The 19,421-nt window shown below is 39.2% G+C and overlaps 1 protein-coding gene across 3 annotated transcripts in view; it reads left to right on the top strand.

Annotated features, from left to right (window-relative positions):
* The first annotated feature begins 13,343 nt into the window (after window positions 1–13,343).
* EPHX4 (epoxide hydrolase 4) overlaps window positions 13,344–19,421 on the top strand; it is a 37,031-nt gene continuing 30,953 nt past the window's right edge. For all 3 annotated transcript variants that reach the window (NR_132766.1, NM_001314056.1, NM_001075855.3), the window contains exons 1-2: window positions 13,344–13,654; window positions 15,786–15,871. Coding sequence is in view for 2 of the 3 variants with exons in the window: in NM_001075855.3 (NP_001069323.2) it covers window positions 13,424–13,654; window positions 15,786–15,871 (317 nt within the window). In the remaining variant the exon portion in view is untranslated. The remainder of the gene's footprint in view (window positions 13,655–15,785; window positions 15,872–19,421) is intronic.

The following is a 19,421-nucleotide window of genomic DNA, read 5'->3' as shown; positions in this document are numbered from 1 at the left end:
CTTCTTGCATTGGTTTTACTTGTTAACAACATTATCTATATAATCAACCTTTTTGCTTTATTTTTCCTCTTTTTTTCTTGAGTTGTTCTCGAAGAGTGGTCCACGGACCAGCTTCATCAGCATCATTTGGGAACATGCAGATTCTCAGACTTAAGACTCACTAAATCAGAACCTCTGGTATGGGGGCCAGCAACCTATAGTTGAACAAGCCCTCCAGTGATACTAATACACGCTGAAGTTTGCGAACCACTGCTCTAACTGAATCCTGGCTGTCTCCTGCAGGCTGTCACTATTAGCACCTATTTTTTCACTAACAGTTTTCTTCCCTTTGTAGTGTTCAGTTCAGTTCAGTTCGGTTCAGTCGCTCAGTCGTGTCTGCCTCTTTGCGACCCCATGAATCGCAGCACACCAGGCCTCCCTGTCCATCACCAACTCCCGGAGTTCACTCAAACTCATATCCATCAAGTCGGTGATGCCATCCAGCCATCTCATCCTCTGTCATCCCCTTTTCCTGCTGCCTCCAATCCCTCCCAGCATCAGAGTCTTTACCAATGAGTCAGCTCTTCACACGAGGTGGCCCAAGTACTGGAGTTTCAGCTTTAGCATCATTCCTTCCAAAGAACACCCAGGGCTGATCTCCTTTAGAATGGACTGGTTGGATCTCCTTGCAGCCCAAGGGACTCTCAAGAGTCTTCTCCAACACCCCAGTTCAAAAGCATCAATTCTTCGGTGCTCAGCTTTCTTCACAGTCCAACTCTTACATCCATACATGACTACTAGAAAAACCATAGCCTTGACTAGATGGACCTTTGTTGGCAAAGTAATGTCTCTGCTTTTGAATATGCTATCTAGGTTGGTCATAACTTTCCTCCCAGGGAGTAAGCATCTTTTAATTTCATGGCTGTAATCACCATCTGCAATGATTTTGGAGCCCCCAAAAATAAAGTCTGCCACTGTTTCCACTGTTTCCCCATCTATTTCCCATGAAGTGATGGGACCAGATGCCATGATTTTAGTTTTCTGAATGTTGAGCTTTAAGCAAACTTTTTCACTCTCTTCTTTCACTTTCATCAAGAGGCTTTTTAGTTCCTCTTCACTTTCTGCCATAAGGGTAGTGTCATCTGCATATCTGAGGTTATTGATATTTCTCCCTGCAATCTTGATACCAGCTCGTGCTTCTTCCAGCCCAGCGTTTCTCATGATGTATTCTGCATATAAGTTAAATAAGCAGGATGACAATATACAACCTTGATGTACTCCTTTTCCTATTTGGAACCAGTCTGTTGTTCCATGTCCAGTTCTAACTTGCTTCCTGACCGCATATAGGTTTCTCAGGAGGCAGGTCAGGTGGTCTGGTATTCCCATCTCTTTCAAAATTTTCCACAGTTTGTTGTGATCCACACAGTCAAAGGCTTTGGCATAGTCAATAAAGCAGAAATAGATGTTTTTCTGGAACTCTCATGCTTTTTCCATGATCCAGTGGATGTTGGCAATTTGATGTCTGGTTCCTCTGCCTTTTCTAAAACGAGCTTGAACATCTGGCTACTTGCAGACTATTCTTTCCTTCCCTAAATACCCCAGGTTTTAAGTTTTTCATGATCATCCGACAATACTACCCACAGTCATTTACCATCCCTGGTTCACTCCTCCTTATTCCCCGGAGGTCTTAGTCTCTGTTTCACTGTCACTCTCTTAGTTGACAACTTCTCAGTCCTTTGACTTCTCTGCTAATGATCTTGATTCTCATCAACTTTAGCCACTCTCTTGTCATTGCCAACAACTGTAACTCTTCTTAGTCTCAATTTCAAGTGTCCTTTCTCACTGCTTGCTCTTATTTTTTCTTACTTTGGATAGGCCGTGACTCCAGCAATCATTAGACCTCACTAGGACCCGCAGTCCTTTAATCCTAGTGCCTTTTCATAGTATTTCTCCTCTCTATCTCTCACTTACCCAGAGTCTATAGTATATTATTATTAATAATCGCTCCCTTGCATATACTGTCAACTCCGTTGCTCCATTCTTTGTTGAATTACTTGGCAAAACTCTAGTCTTTATTAATCTTACTGCCTGCTCTGCAGCCATGAAATTGGTTAGAGAAAGGCATAAACCTCCAAGAAAAAGGCACAAATCACTACAGATCCTATAGTCACTAAAAAGATAAAAGGGGATACTACAAATAACTTTATATTCATAAATTTGAAGAAATGGACCAATTCCTCAAAAAATATAACCATCAAAGCTCAATATTAAATAATCTAAATAGTCCTACACCATTAAAATTTTTTTAATTCATAATTTATAGCTTCTGAAAAAAATCACCAAGCCCATATGATTTCACTGAAAAATTATACCAAACATTTAAAGGATTAGTAACAATGTAAAAGAGACTCTTACAGGAAGAAAATCTATTTCAGAAAATGTCTCTTCCATAAATTGGCCTATTCTGTAATTTTTGTCAATAGGACAAATTCTATCAACAAGAATACTTCCCAACTAATGAGGCCACTATTACCCTGACAGTAAAATCAAAGACAGTAGCAAAAATAAGTAAAAGCTGCAAACTGTTATCTCTAATCTCCAGCAAAACACTAGCAAACCAAATCCCATAATGTATGAAAAGAATTATCAACCCCAAAACCCAAGTCATACAAATTGGAAATGAATAAAACTCTTGTTTTTGGTGTGGTTTTTTTCCCTAAATTTCTTTAGCTTTAATTTTCCAAAATATTAAATAATGGAAGCAGGAATCATTCATAATTCCAATTTTATTTTATTTTATTTTTTTTTACGAAGGCGCAGTGGCCTCGGACCGAGGGCAGTGGGGCAAGGCTGGGGCAGGCGGGGGCGGCGCGCCAGCAGGGCCGTTCGGCTGGGGCCGAGCCGGGCCCACGGTCCATAATTCCAATTTTAAAGACAATGGCTGCAGTATTTCACCATACACTATTTTGGGGGGTAACTATAATGTTAAACAGTTTCTAAATAAATTTAGCTTTCAGTAATAGCTGATGAATTTTTGCATGTGACTTTCTACACAAAAAAAAATCCCAAGAAATGTTAAACCATAGTTAATAAGTGATTTAAGCAGGGTCACAGGATACAAAGTCAACATACAAAAATGTGATCTCTATATGCTAATGAGAATGTGAAAACTTAAAAAACAGAATATCTAGGTATACACTTAAGAAAACATACAGGAACTGTATGCTGTAAAGTACAAAATGCTTATGGAACAAATCAAAGGAGAAAGACCTAACTAAATAAATGAAGTGACAACAGAGTAAAATGTCAGTTCTCAAAAGCACACCCTATCAAAAACCCAGCAGTTTTTCATAGACAAGTTTATGCTAAAATGTATATGGAATGGGAAGAGGACTAAAATAGTAAATATTGACCCCAAAAAAGAATGACATGAAGAGTCATTCTGTGTGATGTTAAGAGTTCCTGTAAAGCTATAGTAATCAAGAAACCAGAAATCAGTGGACTAGAATAAAGAACCTAGATGTTGACCATAAAAATATGCACAATTGAATTTTGACAGAGGTGCAATTCAGTGGAGGGTAAAGGAGGGATAGCCTTTACAACAAATGGTGCTCAGACAACTAGATATCCATAGGCAAAAAAAAAAAAAGAAAACCCAGAACAATCTCAACCTAAATCTCACATATTATGCAAAAATTAACTCAAAATGCATCTTGGACTTAAATGTAAAATAAACCATAAAACTTAAAGGAAAAAAAATCTTAAGCCTCTATGGTTAGAAAGATTTTCTTTTAGACTTCATACCAAAAGCAGGATCCATAAATGAGAGATTGATAAATTGGATCTCTTCAAATTAAAACTTTTGTCCTATGAAAAGATAAGCTACAGATTAGGAATAAGAATTTGCAAACCACTTATCTGACAAAAATACATACAGTAAAGAACTCTCAAAACAACTAAAAATTTTAACTAGAAAGTGGACCAAAAGACATAAAATTTACTTAAAGAGAATATACATATGGCATACACACATGAAAGCATGTTCACAATCACTGGCCATCGGTGACATATAAACCACAATGGGATACCACCATACACCTATCAGAAAGGTTAAAAAAGAAAAATAGTGGCAAGAATGCTGGCAAGAATGGAGAAAAACTGGGTCACTCATACGTTGCTCATGGAAATATAATGGTACAGCCGATGTAGAAACCAGTTTGCAGTTTCTTACAAACAAAACATGCAAAGCCATATGACCCAGCAATTGTACTGGGCATTTATTTAAGATAAATGGTAACTTACATTCACACAAAAACCTGTACATAAATGTTCACAGTAACTTTTTTTGTAATAGTGAAAAACTGGAAACCACCCAGATGTCATTTAATAGGTAAATGTTTAAACAAGTAGTATATACATACGGTAGAATACTACTCAGCAGCATAAAAAAAAAAGAATTATTGATATATACAATAACTTGAATTTATAAGGAATTATTATCCTAAGCAGGAAAAACAATCCCCTAAGGTCATATACTGTGTGATTTCATTTATATAACACTTTTGAAATGATAAAATTTTGGCGATGGGAGGACAGATTAGTGGTCAACAAAGATTAGGGACAGGTATAGGTATGGTTAATTACAGAGCAATGTGAGTTGTCCTTGGGGTAATGGAGTTTAACTTTGGTGGTATGTACACAAAGCTACATACTACATGTATGATACAATTAAAAGTGAAAAATACACTGGATAAAGTATATGCAAGTTCTATTATTTCTTTTATGACTGGATATAACTTTATGTCATTTAAAATGTCAGTGTAAAAAAGGGAATACTCAAAACTTAAAAAAATAATACTAAACACTGTGGTAATCATTTCAAAATATATACAAATACCAAGTCATTATGTTGTACACTTAAAACTAATATGATGTTATATGTCAGTCAGTCAGTCAGTTCAGTCGCTCAATCGTGTGCGACTCTTTGCAACCCCATGAATTGCAGCACGCCAGGCCTCCCTGTCCATCACCAAATCCAGGAGTTTACCCAAACTCATGTGCATCAAGTCAGTGATGCCATCCAGCCATCTCATCCTCTGTCGTCCCCTTCTCCTCCTGCCCCCAATCCCTCCCAGTATCAGAGTCTTTTCCAATGAGTCAACTCTTCGCATGAGGTGGCCAAAGTATTGGAGTTTCAGCTTCAGCATCAGTCCTTCCAATGAACACCCAGGACTAATCTCCTTTAGGGTGGACTGGTTGGATCTCCTTGCAGTCCAAGGGACTCTCAAGAGTCTTCTCCAACACCACGGTTCAAAATCATCAATTCTTCGGCACTCAGCTTTCTTCAGTCCAACTCTCACATCCATACGTGACCACTGCCTTGACTAGACGGACCTTTGTTGGCAAAGTAATGTCTCTGCTTTTGAATATGCTATCTAGGTTGGTCATAACTTTCCTTCCAAGGAGTAAGCGTCTTTTAATACCACCAAATGCTATATAACCTGGCAACAACAACAATAACAGATCATCTGAAAGTTGTAACAAATTGCTAAAAGCTGAGTGTGTGCTAGCTAGAGAATATAAAACCCTTGGGAGCACAAGAAAAATCTGTAATCACTTTCATGCTCTTCTCCACAGACCTCCTCAGTACTTACAGAAAAGATTTAGGTGGGGACAGTACAGGATGAGGGTTCTGAGTAAGCCATCCTCTTGATGCAGGCCTAGAAGAGCAGAGCAGCAGATGCAGGAAAAGCACAAAGACTGCCCAGAACCTTTTCTCCCATTTTCCCTAAAGACTAGCAAACTCTTAACAATTTTAGGGCATAAATGAAGATCCCCTGCAACTGGTGGGAAGGAAATAGAATTAAAACTTGAAATCTTGGGAGATGTGCCGGAAATCCATTGTGGGTTCAGACCATTAGAGAGATCCTGTCACTGAGGGCAGGGAAGGATCATTGAGAAGGCATCACTGATATCCAAAGACATAGTACCTGCTGACGTGGCTTAATTATAGGACAGCAGAGAATGCTCCTCACTGCCCTGCACTTCTTACCATTAGGATAAGATGCATTCAATAACAAGTAAAAGCAGTCTACTGCAATCAGAGGTGCAAGAGCATAGAGTATAACACTAAGCATAAAGACTTAAAGGCAAGCATGTAGCAGCTGTTGAGAAAAAAATCACCGGCAAACCAAGATCCATCCTCATGGTACCACCAGAGACTACTGAAAATCTGGTGTGCTTAGGATAACTGTAGCAACAATAAAATTCAATTCCAGCTCAACTTCTGACTAGATTGATTTCACCTCCACAGTTAAGGCTAGCAAAAGAAAACACTGTCAGTTTCCAAGCTTAAATATATATATACTTTTTGTCTCTTGTTTTATACACAATGTCTTTCAACAAAAAATTATGAGGCATAAAAAGAAGCAAGGAAAAAAAAATCCTACTGTTAAGAGACAAAGCAATAAACAGAAACAGACTTAAAGATGACACACAGTTGACTATCAGAAAATTTTAAATGACTATGATTATTACAAGCTGTAGAGAAAAACAATGTGTGATCAGATAGGTAATTTCAATAGACAGAATTATAGGAAAAAGAAAACGAAAGTGCTAGAAAAAAAACATGGTAATAGTTACGAGGAATGACTTTGAAGGTCTCATCAACAGAATCAACACAGCCAAGGAAAGAATCGGTGAAGCTGAGTTTAGATTAAAAGAAATTACTCAAACAAAAACGCAAAGAACATAAAAAAGTGGGGCATGGTAGGACCAACACAACAGAATATCCAAAAGCTGTCAGGCAATGTTAAAGTCTAACATACGTCTAACTGGAATCTCAGAAAGAGACGAGAGAGAGAATGGGAATGGAGAAATATTTGAAGGGACATCAGCTGAGAATTCTCTAAAATTAATTTGTATTGGGGAAAAAGAAAAACTAGTTTTTCCTTCTCTTTAGTAGGGAAAAACCCTCAGCTCTTCCTGCTGTGTGTCTAATCACCAAATGTGTGTGGGATTACCTACAAATGAACAATTCTCTGTGACATCATCTAGGTGTCCTACAATTTAACTCAATTCTAAATGTATTGGTATCTACCTGGAGATAGTATCAGATCCCATAGGTTAAGGGCTCAGTCCCACAAGACTGATGCACATTTCAGATGCCAATCATAAGGAGTAGATCCCTACATTACCCACAACTTGTCTGAGGTAGGCAAATCAGAGATTGCCATGACCTTTTGCCCCCTGGATTCAGTTATTTGCTAGAGCAGCTTATAGAACTCAAGGACACATTTATGTTTACCAGTTTATTAAAGGCTATAGCAAAGGATACAAATGAAGAACCAGATGATGAGATACATAGGGCAAGGTCTGGCAGGGCCCCAAGCACAGCGGTGTCTGTCCCTATGGAATTGGAGGTGCATCACCTTCCTGAATGTAGGTATGTTCACCAACCTGGAAGTTCCCCAAATGCCTTCATCACAGAGGCATGATCAACTATTAGCTCCATTTCCAGTCTCTTTCCCCTTTGGAGGAGGGAAGTAGAGCTGAAAATTCCAAGCTTTTAATCACATTTTGATCTTTCTGGTGACCAGCCCCCACCTGGAGCCATTCTGGAGCGTACCCAGAATATCCTCATTTGAACAAAAGATCCTCCTGGGGCTCTTATGACTAGAAATTTACAAGGGTTTTAAGAGTCCTGTGTCAGATATGAGTCAGAAACCAAATATTAGACTAACACATGCTCTTAGTGCTCTTATCACTTAGAAAATTACAAGGGTTTCAGGATCTATCTGTCAGGAACCAGAGGCAAAGACCAATATATTAATATATTTTCTATTGTCTAACATATGACAGGCTCAAAAGCACAAATTCAAGAAGCTCAGAGAATTTATCTTGTTTAGCTCAGAAGCTAAACAAGATAAATACAAAAAAAAAAAAAAAAATACCCCACACTGCTGCTGCTGCTAAGTCGCTTCAGTCGTGTCCAACTCTGTGCGACCCCATAGACGGTAGCCCACCAGTATCCCCCGTCCCTGGGATTCTCCAGGCAAGAACACTGGAGTGGGTTGCCATTTCCTTCTCCAATGCATGAAAGTGAAAAGTGAAAAGTGAAGTGAAGTCACTCAGTCATGTCTGACTCTTAGCGACCCCATGGACTGCAGCCCACCAGGCTCCTCCGTCCATGGGATTTTCCAGGCAAGAGTACTGGAGTGGGGTGCCATTGCCTTCTCCGTACCCCACACTAGATATATCATATTTAAACTGATGAAACCAAAGACCAACAGAAAATCTTGAGGCACCCAAAGGAAAAATAACACAATAGAGAGGAAAGAAGAAAAGAATACAGCAAACTTCTCATCAGAAATCATAAAAATCATGAGTGGAGTAATGTCTTTAAAGTTCTAAAACAAAACCCTGTCAACTAGAATTCTGTATCTATTGGAAATATCAAAATTGAAAGAGAAATACTTTTTCAAGCAAACAAAAAGTGAAAGAATTTATTGCCAGCAGACCTGCACTACAAGAAATGTTAAAGAAGGTTCTTCTGGTAAAAGGGATGTGATTCTAGAGGTCTCACCTATATCTATACAATGAATGAAGAACACTGATACGGCATTTGTTGTTGTTCAGTCACTAACTCATGTCTGACTCTTTGTGACCCCATGGACTGTAGCATGCCAGGCTCCTCTGTACTCCACTACCTCCCAGAGTTTGCTCAATTTTAGTCCATTGAGTCAGTGATGCCATCTAACCATCTCTCATCCTCTGCTGCCCCCTTCTTTTCCCTTCAATGAAAGTAATTATTAAATTCATTTTTATTGTTTATAAATGCTCCAAAAGATAACTGGCTAAAGCAAAACCAGTAGCACTGACAGAAGAGAAATGGGCAAATCCACCATTACAGACAGATTTCACCATTCTTCTCTCAGCAATTGATAGAGCGTAGGCAGAAAGTCACCAAAGATCTAATGGTCCTGAACAACATTGCTAACCATCTTTAACTAATTGACATTAATGTTACACTCTCACTAAAAACAGTAGAATATATTTTTCAAATGCAGTTGGAACATTCACCAAATAAACTATATTTAGAGGAATAAAGCAAACCTTGACAAGTTTACAAGAATAGGTAGTTCATAAGCTACCACACCAGGTTTAAAGTAGAAATTAATACTAAAAAGATACCTGCAAAATATCTGGAAATTAAGCTTTTCTAAATAACACATCTTAAAAGAGAAAAATCACAAGAATAATTAGAAAGTATTTTGAATTGTATGAAAGTTAAAATGCAACACCTTAAAATGTATGGGATGCAGTGAAAGTGGCATTTAGAGGAACTTTTTACCACTCAAGTGTTTACGTTAAAACAGAAGAAAAATCTCAAATCAGTTACTGAAGTTTCTACCTTAAGAAACTAGAAAAATCAAATCTAAAGCAGAAGAAAGAACAGGAAGAGGAGAAATCATTTACATTTAAATTCAAATGAAATCTTAAGCAAAAAAAAGAGAGAGAAATCAAGGAAACCAAAGGCTGTTTCTGTTTTTAAAAAAGACAATAAAATTGATAAGCCCTCTATCCAGACCTACCATATAAAAAAGAGAAGATGCAAATTGCAAATGTCAAGTGTGAAAGAGAATATTACAGATACACACACACAGAGATCTGCAGACATTCAAGATATAACAAGGACATATTATGAAGAACTCTATGGCCAGAGATTCAACAACTTACAAGAAATGGATAAAACTCTTAAAAAATACAAACTGTCAAAGAGGAAATAGATCGTATGAATAGTTCTATAAGTATTAAGTAAATTGAATTGTATTTTAAAACCTTTAAAAAAGAATTTAAACAATAATAACAACTCCAGGCCTACATGCTTTATTGCAGAATTCTACCAAACATTTAAGGGACAAATAATACCAATTTTATATACATTATTCCATAATATAAGAACAAATATAGATGCAAAAACTGTCAACCAAATATTAGCAAGATGATTTCAGCAATATATTAAAAATACACTATTTTATGATCAACTGGGATTTATCCTGGGAATGAAAGACTGGTCCAACATTCAAAAAATTTATAGGTAACCACATCAGTAGATTGAAAAGGAAAAACTATGATTATCTCCAGAGAAATAGAAAATCCTTTTACAAAATTCAACACGCATTGTGGGGAGAAGGAAAAAAAAAAAAAAAAACCTCTCAGAAACTAGAAATAAAAAGGAACTTCCTCGATATGAAAAACAGCATCTTAAAAAAAAAATCTTCAGAGAATTCACTGGTGGTCCAGTGGTTAGGATTCCCTGCTTTCACTGCCAAGGATACAGGTTCAATCCCTCCCTGGCCCCAGTACTAAGATCCCGAAAACTGTGCAGCATAGAAAAAAAAAAAAAACTTGAGCTAATAGTATGCTTAATAGTAAATGCCTAGTTTCCCCTTATGACTGAGAACAAAGTAAAAATTAACTATTTCTACTCAGTATTGTATTGGAGGTCCTAGTTAGTGCAATAAGTCAAGAAAAATAAAAGGCAAACATATTAGAAAGGAAGAAATAAAACTGTCTCTATTCACAAATGACATGATTTTCTATATAGAACATCCCAAAGAATTTTTCAAAAAGCTACCAGCACTAAAAAGTAAATTTAGCAAGGTCCAGGATCTGAGACAAAAAAAAAAAAAAATCATATGAGCGCCTAGAATTAGTAAGTAATTGGAAATTGAAAAAATAACATTTACAATAATATATTTTTAAAAAAGAAATAGGTATAAATCTTACAAAATACATGCAGTATCTGTATGTTTAAAACTATGAGAAACTGATAAAATAAATCAAAGAAGAATCTAAATAACTGGAGAGATGTATGTTCATGGGAATCCCGGCGAGCTGCAGTCCCTGAGGTTGCAAAGAGTTGGACATGACTTAGCAACTGAACAACAATGTTCTGAATAACTCAATATTGTTAAAATATTAGTCCTCTCAAAATTGATTAACAGATTCAGTGGATTCCAATCAACAATTTTTGTTAAAATTGACAAGCTAATACTAAAATTTGTATGGAAAAGTAACTAGAATAGCCAAAACAATATTGATAAAGAAGAACAAAGTTGAAGGACTCATACCACATGAGTCGTAGACTTACTATATTACTTTACTACTTTTGACAAGTGTGTATTGGGATTTCCCTGCCAATCCAGTGGTTAAGACACCTGTCCCCCAGTGCAGGAAGCACTGACCAGGGAACTAAAACCCTGCATGGCTCATCGCACAGCCATCAAAAAGGCAAGTGTATACTGCAGAAAATATAGACATATAGATCAATGAAACAGACTAGAGGGTTCAAATATAGCCCCACATGTAAAGTGATTTTCAACAGAGGTGCAAAGGCAATTTAATAGAGGAAGAATATTCTTTTCAACAAATGATACCAAAATAATTGGATACAGACTTGGGAAACATCAATGTCAACCCATACTTTGCATCTTATGCAAAAATTAACTCAAAATGGATTATAGACCTAAATACAAAACAGAAAATAAATCTTTTAGAAGGAAACACAGGTTGGGGGGCACGTGCTGACCTTAACTTAGGTAGAGATTTCTCACATGCAAGATCAAAACTACTACATAGAAAAGTGATAAATTGGATAAAATAAAAATTAAGAAATTGTGCTCTTCAGAAGTCCTTAAAAATGAAAAGACAGACTGGGAAAATATTTGCAAATCACATGATGTATGATAAAGCATTTGTATCCAAAATACATAAGGAACTTTCAAACTCAGTAAGAAAATAAGCAACCCACTTTTCTAAAAAATCGGTAAAAGATTTGGACAGCTGCTTTGTCAAAAAATAATATATTCAAGTGGCACGCAAGTATATAAACATGCCCAACGTTATTATCATTGGGGAAATATGAATAAAAATCTCAATGAGATACCACATTACACAACTCTTAGAATGGCTAAAATCAGGATTTTTTTTTTTTTTTTTTAACAATATTAAGTGCTCTCAAGAATGCTGCTGCTGCTGCTAAGTCGCTTCAGTAGTGTCCGACTCTGTGCGACCCCACAGACAGCAGCCCACCAGGCTCCCCTGTCCCTGGGATTCTCCAGGCAAGAACACTGGAGTGGGTTGCCATATCCTTCTTCAATGCATGAAAGTGAAAAGTGAAAGCGAAGTCGTTCAGTTGTGTCCGACTCTTCGCGACCCCATGGACTGCAGTCCATCAGGCTCTTCCGTCTATGGGATTTTCCAGGCAAGAGTACTGGAGTGGGGTGCCATTGCCTTCTCCGGCTCTCAAGAATAGGACCTAACAATAACTCTCACACATTGCTAGTGTGAATTAAACTCGCAGCCACTTTGGAAACCAGTTTGATAGTTTCCTATAAAGTTAAATGCATACCTACCTGACCCAGCAATCCCGCTTCAAAGTGTTAACCCAAGTGAAATGAAAACTTACATCTTCCCACCAAAAACTTTACATCAATGACTTTATTCATAACCACCAAAAACTGGGAAAAAACTCAAATATACCTCAACTGTGAACTGTTCCATAAGCAAGTATGGTACATCCATCTAACAAAAGACTAATAATAATAATAATAAAACAATATACCTAACAGTATAGTTGAGTCTCAGATACATCATGCTAAAAGAAAGAAGCCAGAAGCTAGAAGTTGAATACTACATGATGATTCTATTTACACAATCTTTTTGTAAAGGAAAAAACCAGAGGGACAGAAAAAAGACCAGGGATTGCCAGAGGCTTGACTTTATAACCAGACACCTAGCTGGTCAGATAACGACTCAGAACCTAGTTGGAAAATAGCAACACCTTCAGATGAGCTTTGGGAATGAATAAAGAAATGTCTTTCGGGTGGTATGAAAATCGTTTACTGCTCCTCCTCCCCCATGAGCCCCATAATTCAACGATCCAGAAAGAAGGCCTTAAATTGGGTGGGGAGGGGAGGGGGGGCGCAAGAAGAGGATATGAACACTGGTCAAAATGCATGGCTCTTCCTCCCACAGTATCTAGGATGGTTTGGGAAAGTCTCACCTTCATTTCCCCCACAGTTTATCAGTTTGAAACGGGGCTTTACTCCTTGCGGAGGAAGGTCGGCTCTCCACCCTTGCCTATCCAATGCGGACCTCGCAGCGCTTGGGGTCCGCGGTGCGCCGCTCCGGGGCTGGGCGCGGCCGTCCCGAGCTCTCACCGTGAGTGTGGTAGCCCGGGGCTGTGACAACGGACCCGAGCCGGGCGCTGCAGCACGGGGACCCGCGGGGAGGCGTGCGCGGGGCAGGCGACCACGGACCGGCTGGCGGGTCTGACGCACCGCCGCGCTCGCAGTCTCGCTCCGGCTCCAGAGTGCGCGCCGCTGCTTCCCGCGCCTCGGAAGCGTCGCGTTGCGGGCCGCGCCGCCGCCACCGCCCGATGGCGAAGCTGCGGGATTGCCTGCCCCGCCTGATGGTCACGATCCGGTCCCTGCTCTTCTGGTGCCTGATCTACTTCTACTGCGGGCTCTGCTCCTCCATCTACCTGCTCAAACTTTTGTGGAGCATCTGCAAGGGACCCTCGCAGACCTTCCGGCGGGTAGCTCGGGAACACCCGCCCGCGTGCTTGAACGACCCCTCTCTGGGTACCCACTGCTACGTGAGGATCAAGGTGAAGGCGGGCGCGGGCCCGGCGCTATCGCGAGGGAACGTGACGGCCATGAGAGCGGAGGCTGATCTTTGTATGACGCCCAGCCCAGCGTCCCCTAGTGTTCTCGGGGCTAGTAGGGCGCGCTGCAGGGACGGAGAAGACGCCCGGGGGATGCTAGAGGGGCGAGGTGCCAAGGGAGAGGGTCAGGGGGTTGTGTGTGTCGTTATGGTCCTTGCGTGTGTGTGTGAGAGAGTCTAATAATCTGGGTCCTGCTATTACTGTCCCCTACTCCTCCACCGCAACAACCTTCTCCAACTGTAAGGGGAAGCGGTCGTCTGTCACCTTTTTGCCCTTTAGAGCTCAGATAAGCTGTAGGGAATTGTTTCTGGTGGCGCCCTACTGTCTCAGGAGACGGTCCTTGCCCAAATTTTAGAGATTGGAACAGTAAATAGAATAAGTCATTGCAAATCACGAGTTTATTCAGATCAGCAGAATGGAGCATTCACAGATGACCTAAGCAACATCAAACAATAAATAAATGGTGCATGTTTGTGGAGAAGGAAGCAGCGCTATGATGCCAGAGACCAAAGGAATGGCACAAAAAGTAAATGTCAACTATTCATGCAGACTCTTTAATTGCCCATGCTTGTCCCAAGCTTTCTTACAGCCCACGATTATTCTATTTCCTGAGGCTCCAGGTGGTGAAGGGAGATGGCTTTTTGTGATGCACCCTACAAGTCTGACTCACAGGCCTTTCAAAAATAGCCTCCATGAAGGGATAGTTTTGTCACCAGGTCTGGGGTTCCTGTTAGGAGCTAGACTGCCCTGCAGCTGGAGTTCAGACCACAGAGGGGTATGTCCTTTATACCCTGCAGTTGACATGAGAATTAAATGAGTTAATATTTGTAAAAAACAAATAAGCTAAAACCAAAAATCTTATAACAGTGCCTGGTACATAGTAAAATGAAATGAAATATTTATTCAGTAAATCCAGTCAAGTTCCTACAGCCTTTCATCTTCCAAGACTCGCCACCAATAAAAGAAGTTATTGAACTTCCAGGAAGGCATTCTGCAGTAGAGGGTAGAAGTCAGAGTTGTTATGTACATCCTACCTGAGGGGGAAAATCAGTTTAAGAATCATTTGGAATTCATCACAATGACTCTCTTCTGACTTTGGCCACTTAAAGAATTTCCCTAGAGACCTAGAACCAAGGAACAGAAAGAGCGTTGTCCTGGGCAGTAGGACAAGATGGAGGTTCTAGCCACAGTCCTGCTCCCAACCATCTTAATGACCCGTAGTAACATCTTTGGACCTCAGTTTCTAACTCTGCAAAAATGATAGGGTTGAACTAGATGAGCTTTAAGATTTTTTTCACATCTGGAAACCCAATTACTTGGGTTATCTGATGTAAAACCCGGTTAGTCTCTGGGTTTTGGTTCTTGTTTTTTTTTAACCTTACTTCCTTCTGAGTTTTTGTGTTTCTTTCTTGCTCCACTTTCCTTTCTTCTTTTTACTTTGTATTTGCTATTTTTCTGTCTCATTTCTATGATTTTTGTTTCCCTTGGGCAATCTTGTCTCCCATACGCAGAGCAAAGGTTTGAGCACTCAGAGCATTCGGCTGTTAGAGATACACTGACATGACATGAGGAGCAGGCAGCCAGGGGAATGGTGCATGCAACTCTCAACTGAAAATAATGTGGGAGGGAGAGAACTAAAAATAAGGAAAGGAGGTGTGAATTATATAACTGATGGCACAGCTCTTGATGGGTAAGCTGAGAAAAGTATATGACTAGGAGGTAAATAATGGCAGGAATATAAATGCAGATCAGAATTATTTACTTGTCCTGCAGAATTTGAGTGAGACGAAGTGTGACACATCAGTAAGAAAATTATAACTGTTTCAGAAGCTCATAATATAGATAAATTGACAGCATAAGTAGAAGGTAATGTCAACAAAAGCGAATCTGTTTATTTAACCTGCTGATAAACAGTGGTTATTTTTTCTTTCTGAAAATTAACAATACTTATTTTATCTCTTGATATTAAAAATAATGCAAGTGAAATTTTTCAATGGCATGGAAATGCTAATTGTACTTTTACAGTCAACACAAAGCGTCACTGAAACCTCATGCACTGTATTTCCTATTGCAGGATTCGGGCTTAAGATTCCATTATGTTGCTGCTGGAGAAAGAGGCAAACCACTTATGCTGCTGCTTCATGGATTTCCAGAATTCTGGTAAACTTAGCAATAACTTTTTCTTTTGCACTAAAGATTTGGCTTACCATAGTGTCATTTTATTGTAGTGGTTTTTAATAGACCCCATGCTATGATCAAGTGCTGGCCTAGAGTTATTACTCCTAAGTGTTCCGCAATCACAAGAATGATATTCCTTCTGTTTTAAAGAAACATGCATATTGTTATCCTAAATTTATTTATTTTTGAGAATTAAAACAAGTATCATTTAGTGTTTCAAATTTTTGAAACAGTCAATTGCAAAACAGTTTTTAACTTTTTGTTTTATATTGTAATATAGCCAGTTAACAATGTTGTGATAGCTTCAGGTGGACAGCAAAGGGACTCAACTATACATACACATACATCCATTCTCCCCCAAACTCCTCTCCCATCCAGGCTGCCACATAACATTGAGCACAGTTCCCTGCACTGTACAGTAGGATTTTGTTAGGTATCTATTTTAAATATAGCAGTGTGGCTCAATGTTGTGTGGCAGCCTGTATAGGAGGGGAACTTAGGGAAGAATGAATACACGTATATGTATGACTGAGTCCCTTCATTTTTCACCTGCACCTATCACAATATTGTTAAAGACTAAATTAGTATAGCAGTGTGTACAAATCGATCCCAAACTCCCTGACTATCCCTTCTCCCTATTTTTCCCCCTTGGCAATCATAAACCAGTTTTTATAGTACCTACTGATGGACATGAGTTTGAGCAAGCTCCGGGAAATAGCGATGGACAGGGAAGCCTGGCATGCTGCAGTCCATGGGGTTGCAGAGTCGGACACGACTGAGCAACTGAACTGAACTGTGGACAAAATGCAACACTGGGTGGTAAAGGAGATTCGAAAGAAACCAAAGAATTAGAGTGCCTGTTACCTGGCAGCCTTTGGTAAGACTTGGGTGAGGGGAAGGCAGGAGGAGAAGAGGGCTCATGGAAACTGAAAAAAGACTCTTTCCTATGCACATAGTAACAGGCTCAGATGAATTCAGGACAAATTAAGGATCAGAATATTTCATGTGGAGGAAAAAACCTATAGCCAAAAATACACAGTTACCTACGGGAAAATACTCTGTTCCCCTTTGAACCCCACAGAACCAAATAAGTACAGATGAAACAACACATGATGAAACTTTAAAAAAATGAATATCTTTTAAAAGATGGTACATATTAAGGTGGTAAAAAGAAAATCAGATTTTTGCTAACTTAGGGTTATGATCTTGAAATGGAAAAATGGACCAAAAAATTATATTCTCTAAACTGACTTAAATGTAGATGTGTGGTATGTTTTTAAAGTTCTAGGAATTTCTCCTTTACTTTTGCTCTTAACACCTAGAATTCCACATTACATATTCCTCACTTCCTTTAGAATTCTAAAGATTTTGTGTCATCCGAATTCCTAATTTAAAATGCATCTAGCTCTGAAAGAATATTTAGTTAATACTTTTAGAGTAAAAGGGCCTTTATTAATAGATTGCTAGTGCACTAGGAAGTGTTAGGCATTGAAGAAGAGAATGGAGGAGGGCAAAAACCCATCTAGTTCATCATTTTTCTAGAGCAAAAAGTCTATGACATGCCAGCATGCTAAGTCGCTTCAATCGTGTCTGACTCTTTGCAACCTCATGGATGGTTGGCCACCAGGCTCCTCTGTCCATAGGATTCTCTAGGCAGGAATACTGGAGTGGGTTGCCCTGCTCTCCTCCAGGGGATCTTCCCGACCCAGAGATAGAAACTTTGTCTCTTACATCTCCTGCACTGGCAGGCAGGTTCTTTACCACTGGCACCACCTGGGAAGACCCTATGACATGACTGGCTTACAAATAAAATGTTAGTCTAAAGTATTAATCAAATCTGCATAAAGTAATATGGGCAGTGAATTCTGGCTCAGCCGCTTAGTTGCTGAGACTTCTGTTTGTGTAAGTCATACCCTAAACCGAGATCTCTATGTTGACATTTTGTCTTCCTTCCGAATTACCACTGTTACTCATTATGCAATCTAGTCAATTCCATTAATGAACTCCATTCAGGAAAAAGTCAGTTCAAATCAGAATTTAGGATAACGGTGTTTTGATTAAACCATTTCAAATCTCTCTTAGACTTTCCTTCTTCTGTTTCCAAAAGCCCTTTCTCTTGCACTTTTCCCCTATTATGCTTGCATGCTCAGTCTCTCAGTCATGTTCGACTCTTTGCAACCCTGTGGACTGTGCCCACAAGGCTCCTCTGTCCATGGAGTTCTCCAGTCAAGAGTACTGGAGTTTGTTGTCATTTCCTCCTCCAGGGATCCTCCTAACCCAGAGATCAAATCCAAGTCTCCAGGGATTCCTACATGGGCAGGCAGACTCTTTATCTCTGAGCCACCTGGGAGGCCGTCCTTTTTTTTTTAAGAGCCAAAAAGCTTTGGCATTTTGAACCAATTTCAATTTATATTGCCCATGTAAATATCCCTTTATTAATCAAGTTTTGCCTAAATGCACATAAATTTATAATATTGTAGATCAAGTAGGTCAGATTATTTGATACAGTGAAAACAAAATAATCATAAACTGGCAATGTGTGTAAAAATGCTTTTTAAACAGAAAATCATTATACAAATATAAGGTATTATTTGCATTTATCATCATTAACTAAGAACAGCTGTTGAGAATTGGTGATGTTTAATATATACTATTAGATGTTACACAGAATAAAATTCTGGGTCTTCTTAAAATATAGAGGAAACATCAAACAATATACAGATCTATGAGTCCTTTAGCTAAATTAGTGCCAAATAAGGCGGTCACAGATGATTTTCTCCCCCCTCCATCTCCACCTCAATTTGCATTGCTTTTAAAAATATTTTGAGCTGATGCAGGCAGTTTCTGGCAATAACACCAGCTGTATGGGACACACTCGTCATTACTCAAGTGCTCAGGCAAGTAAGGGCTCTTCATGCATGCAGCTGAGCACAGAGGCTGGTGACTGTGGCTTTTTCTCCATTGTAAAAGGGAAGAGTATACTCTGCATCTCAAAGAGGCTAGCCTGGTAAACTAGGAGCCCTCCTTGTGTTAAGAATAACTAAGAAAGAAGTTGCTTTTTGTGAAGTGTCCTCTGCTTGAGCTTCCCAGGTGACTCAGTGGTAAAGAATCTGCCTGCAATGCAGGAGACTCAAGTTCAGTCTCTGGGTGGGGAAGATCCCCTGCAGACAGAAATGGCAACCCACTCCAGTATTCTTGCTTTCGAAATTCCACGGACAGAGGAGCCTGGTGGGCTACAGTCCATGGGTTAGCAAAGAGTCAGACACGACTGAGCGACTAAACAACAACAGAGCAACTGGGTGGGGAAGGAGGGGAACAGTGTGCATGAAAATAGCTAGTTTTGTTTATTTATAATATTTTCAGGAGTTACTGATTTTATGTTTCATTTTTGTATCAAGGGGGTTATTTTGTTTTATTCATGTGAATGACATGCTCATCAGTCTATCACTGGGGTGATTTCTTTTTCAGTTTAGAGTTAATGTGTAAATCAAATATGCTTTATTTATGAACTCTAGGAAGATTACATTTAAAA

The sequence above is a fragment of the Bos taurus genome, chromosome 3 (genome assembly GCF_002263795.3).
Source record: "Bos taurus isolate L1 Dominette 01449 registration number 42190680 breed Hereford chromosome 3, ARS-UCD2.0, whole genome shotgun sequence".
NCBI lineage: Eukaryota > Metazoa > Chordata > Mammalia > Artiodactyla > Bovidae > Bos > Bos taurus.
Note: the sequence above shows the minus strand (reverse complement) of the source record. Positions and strands in the feature narration are given on the sequence as shown.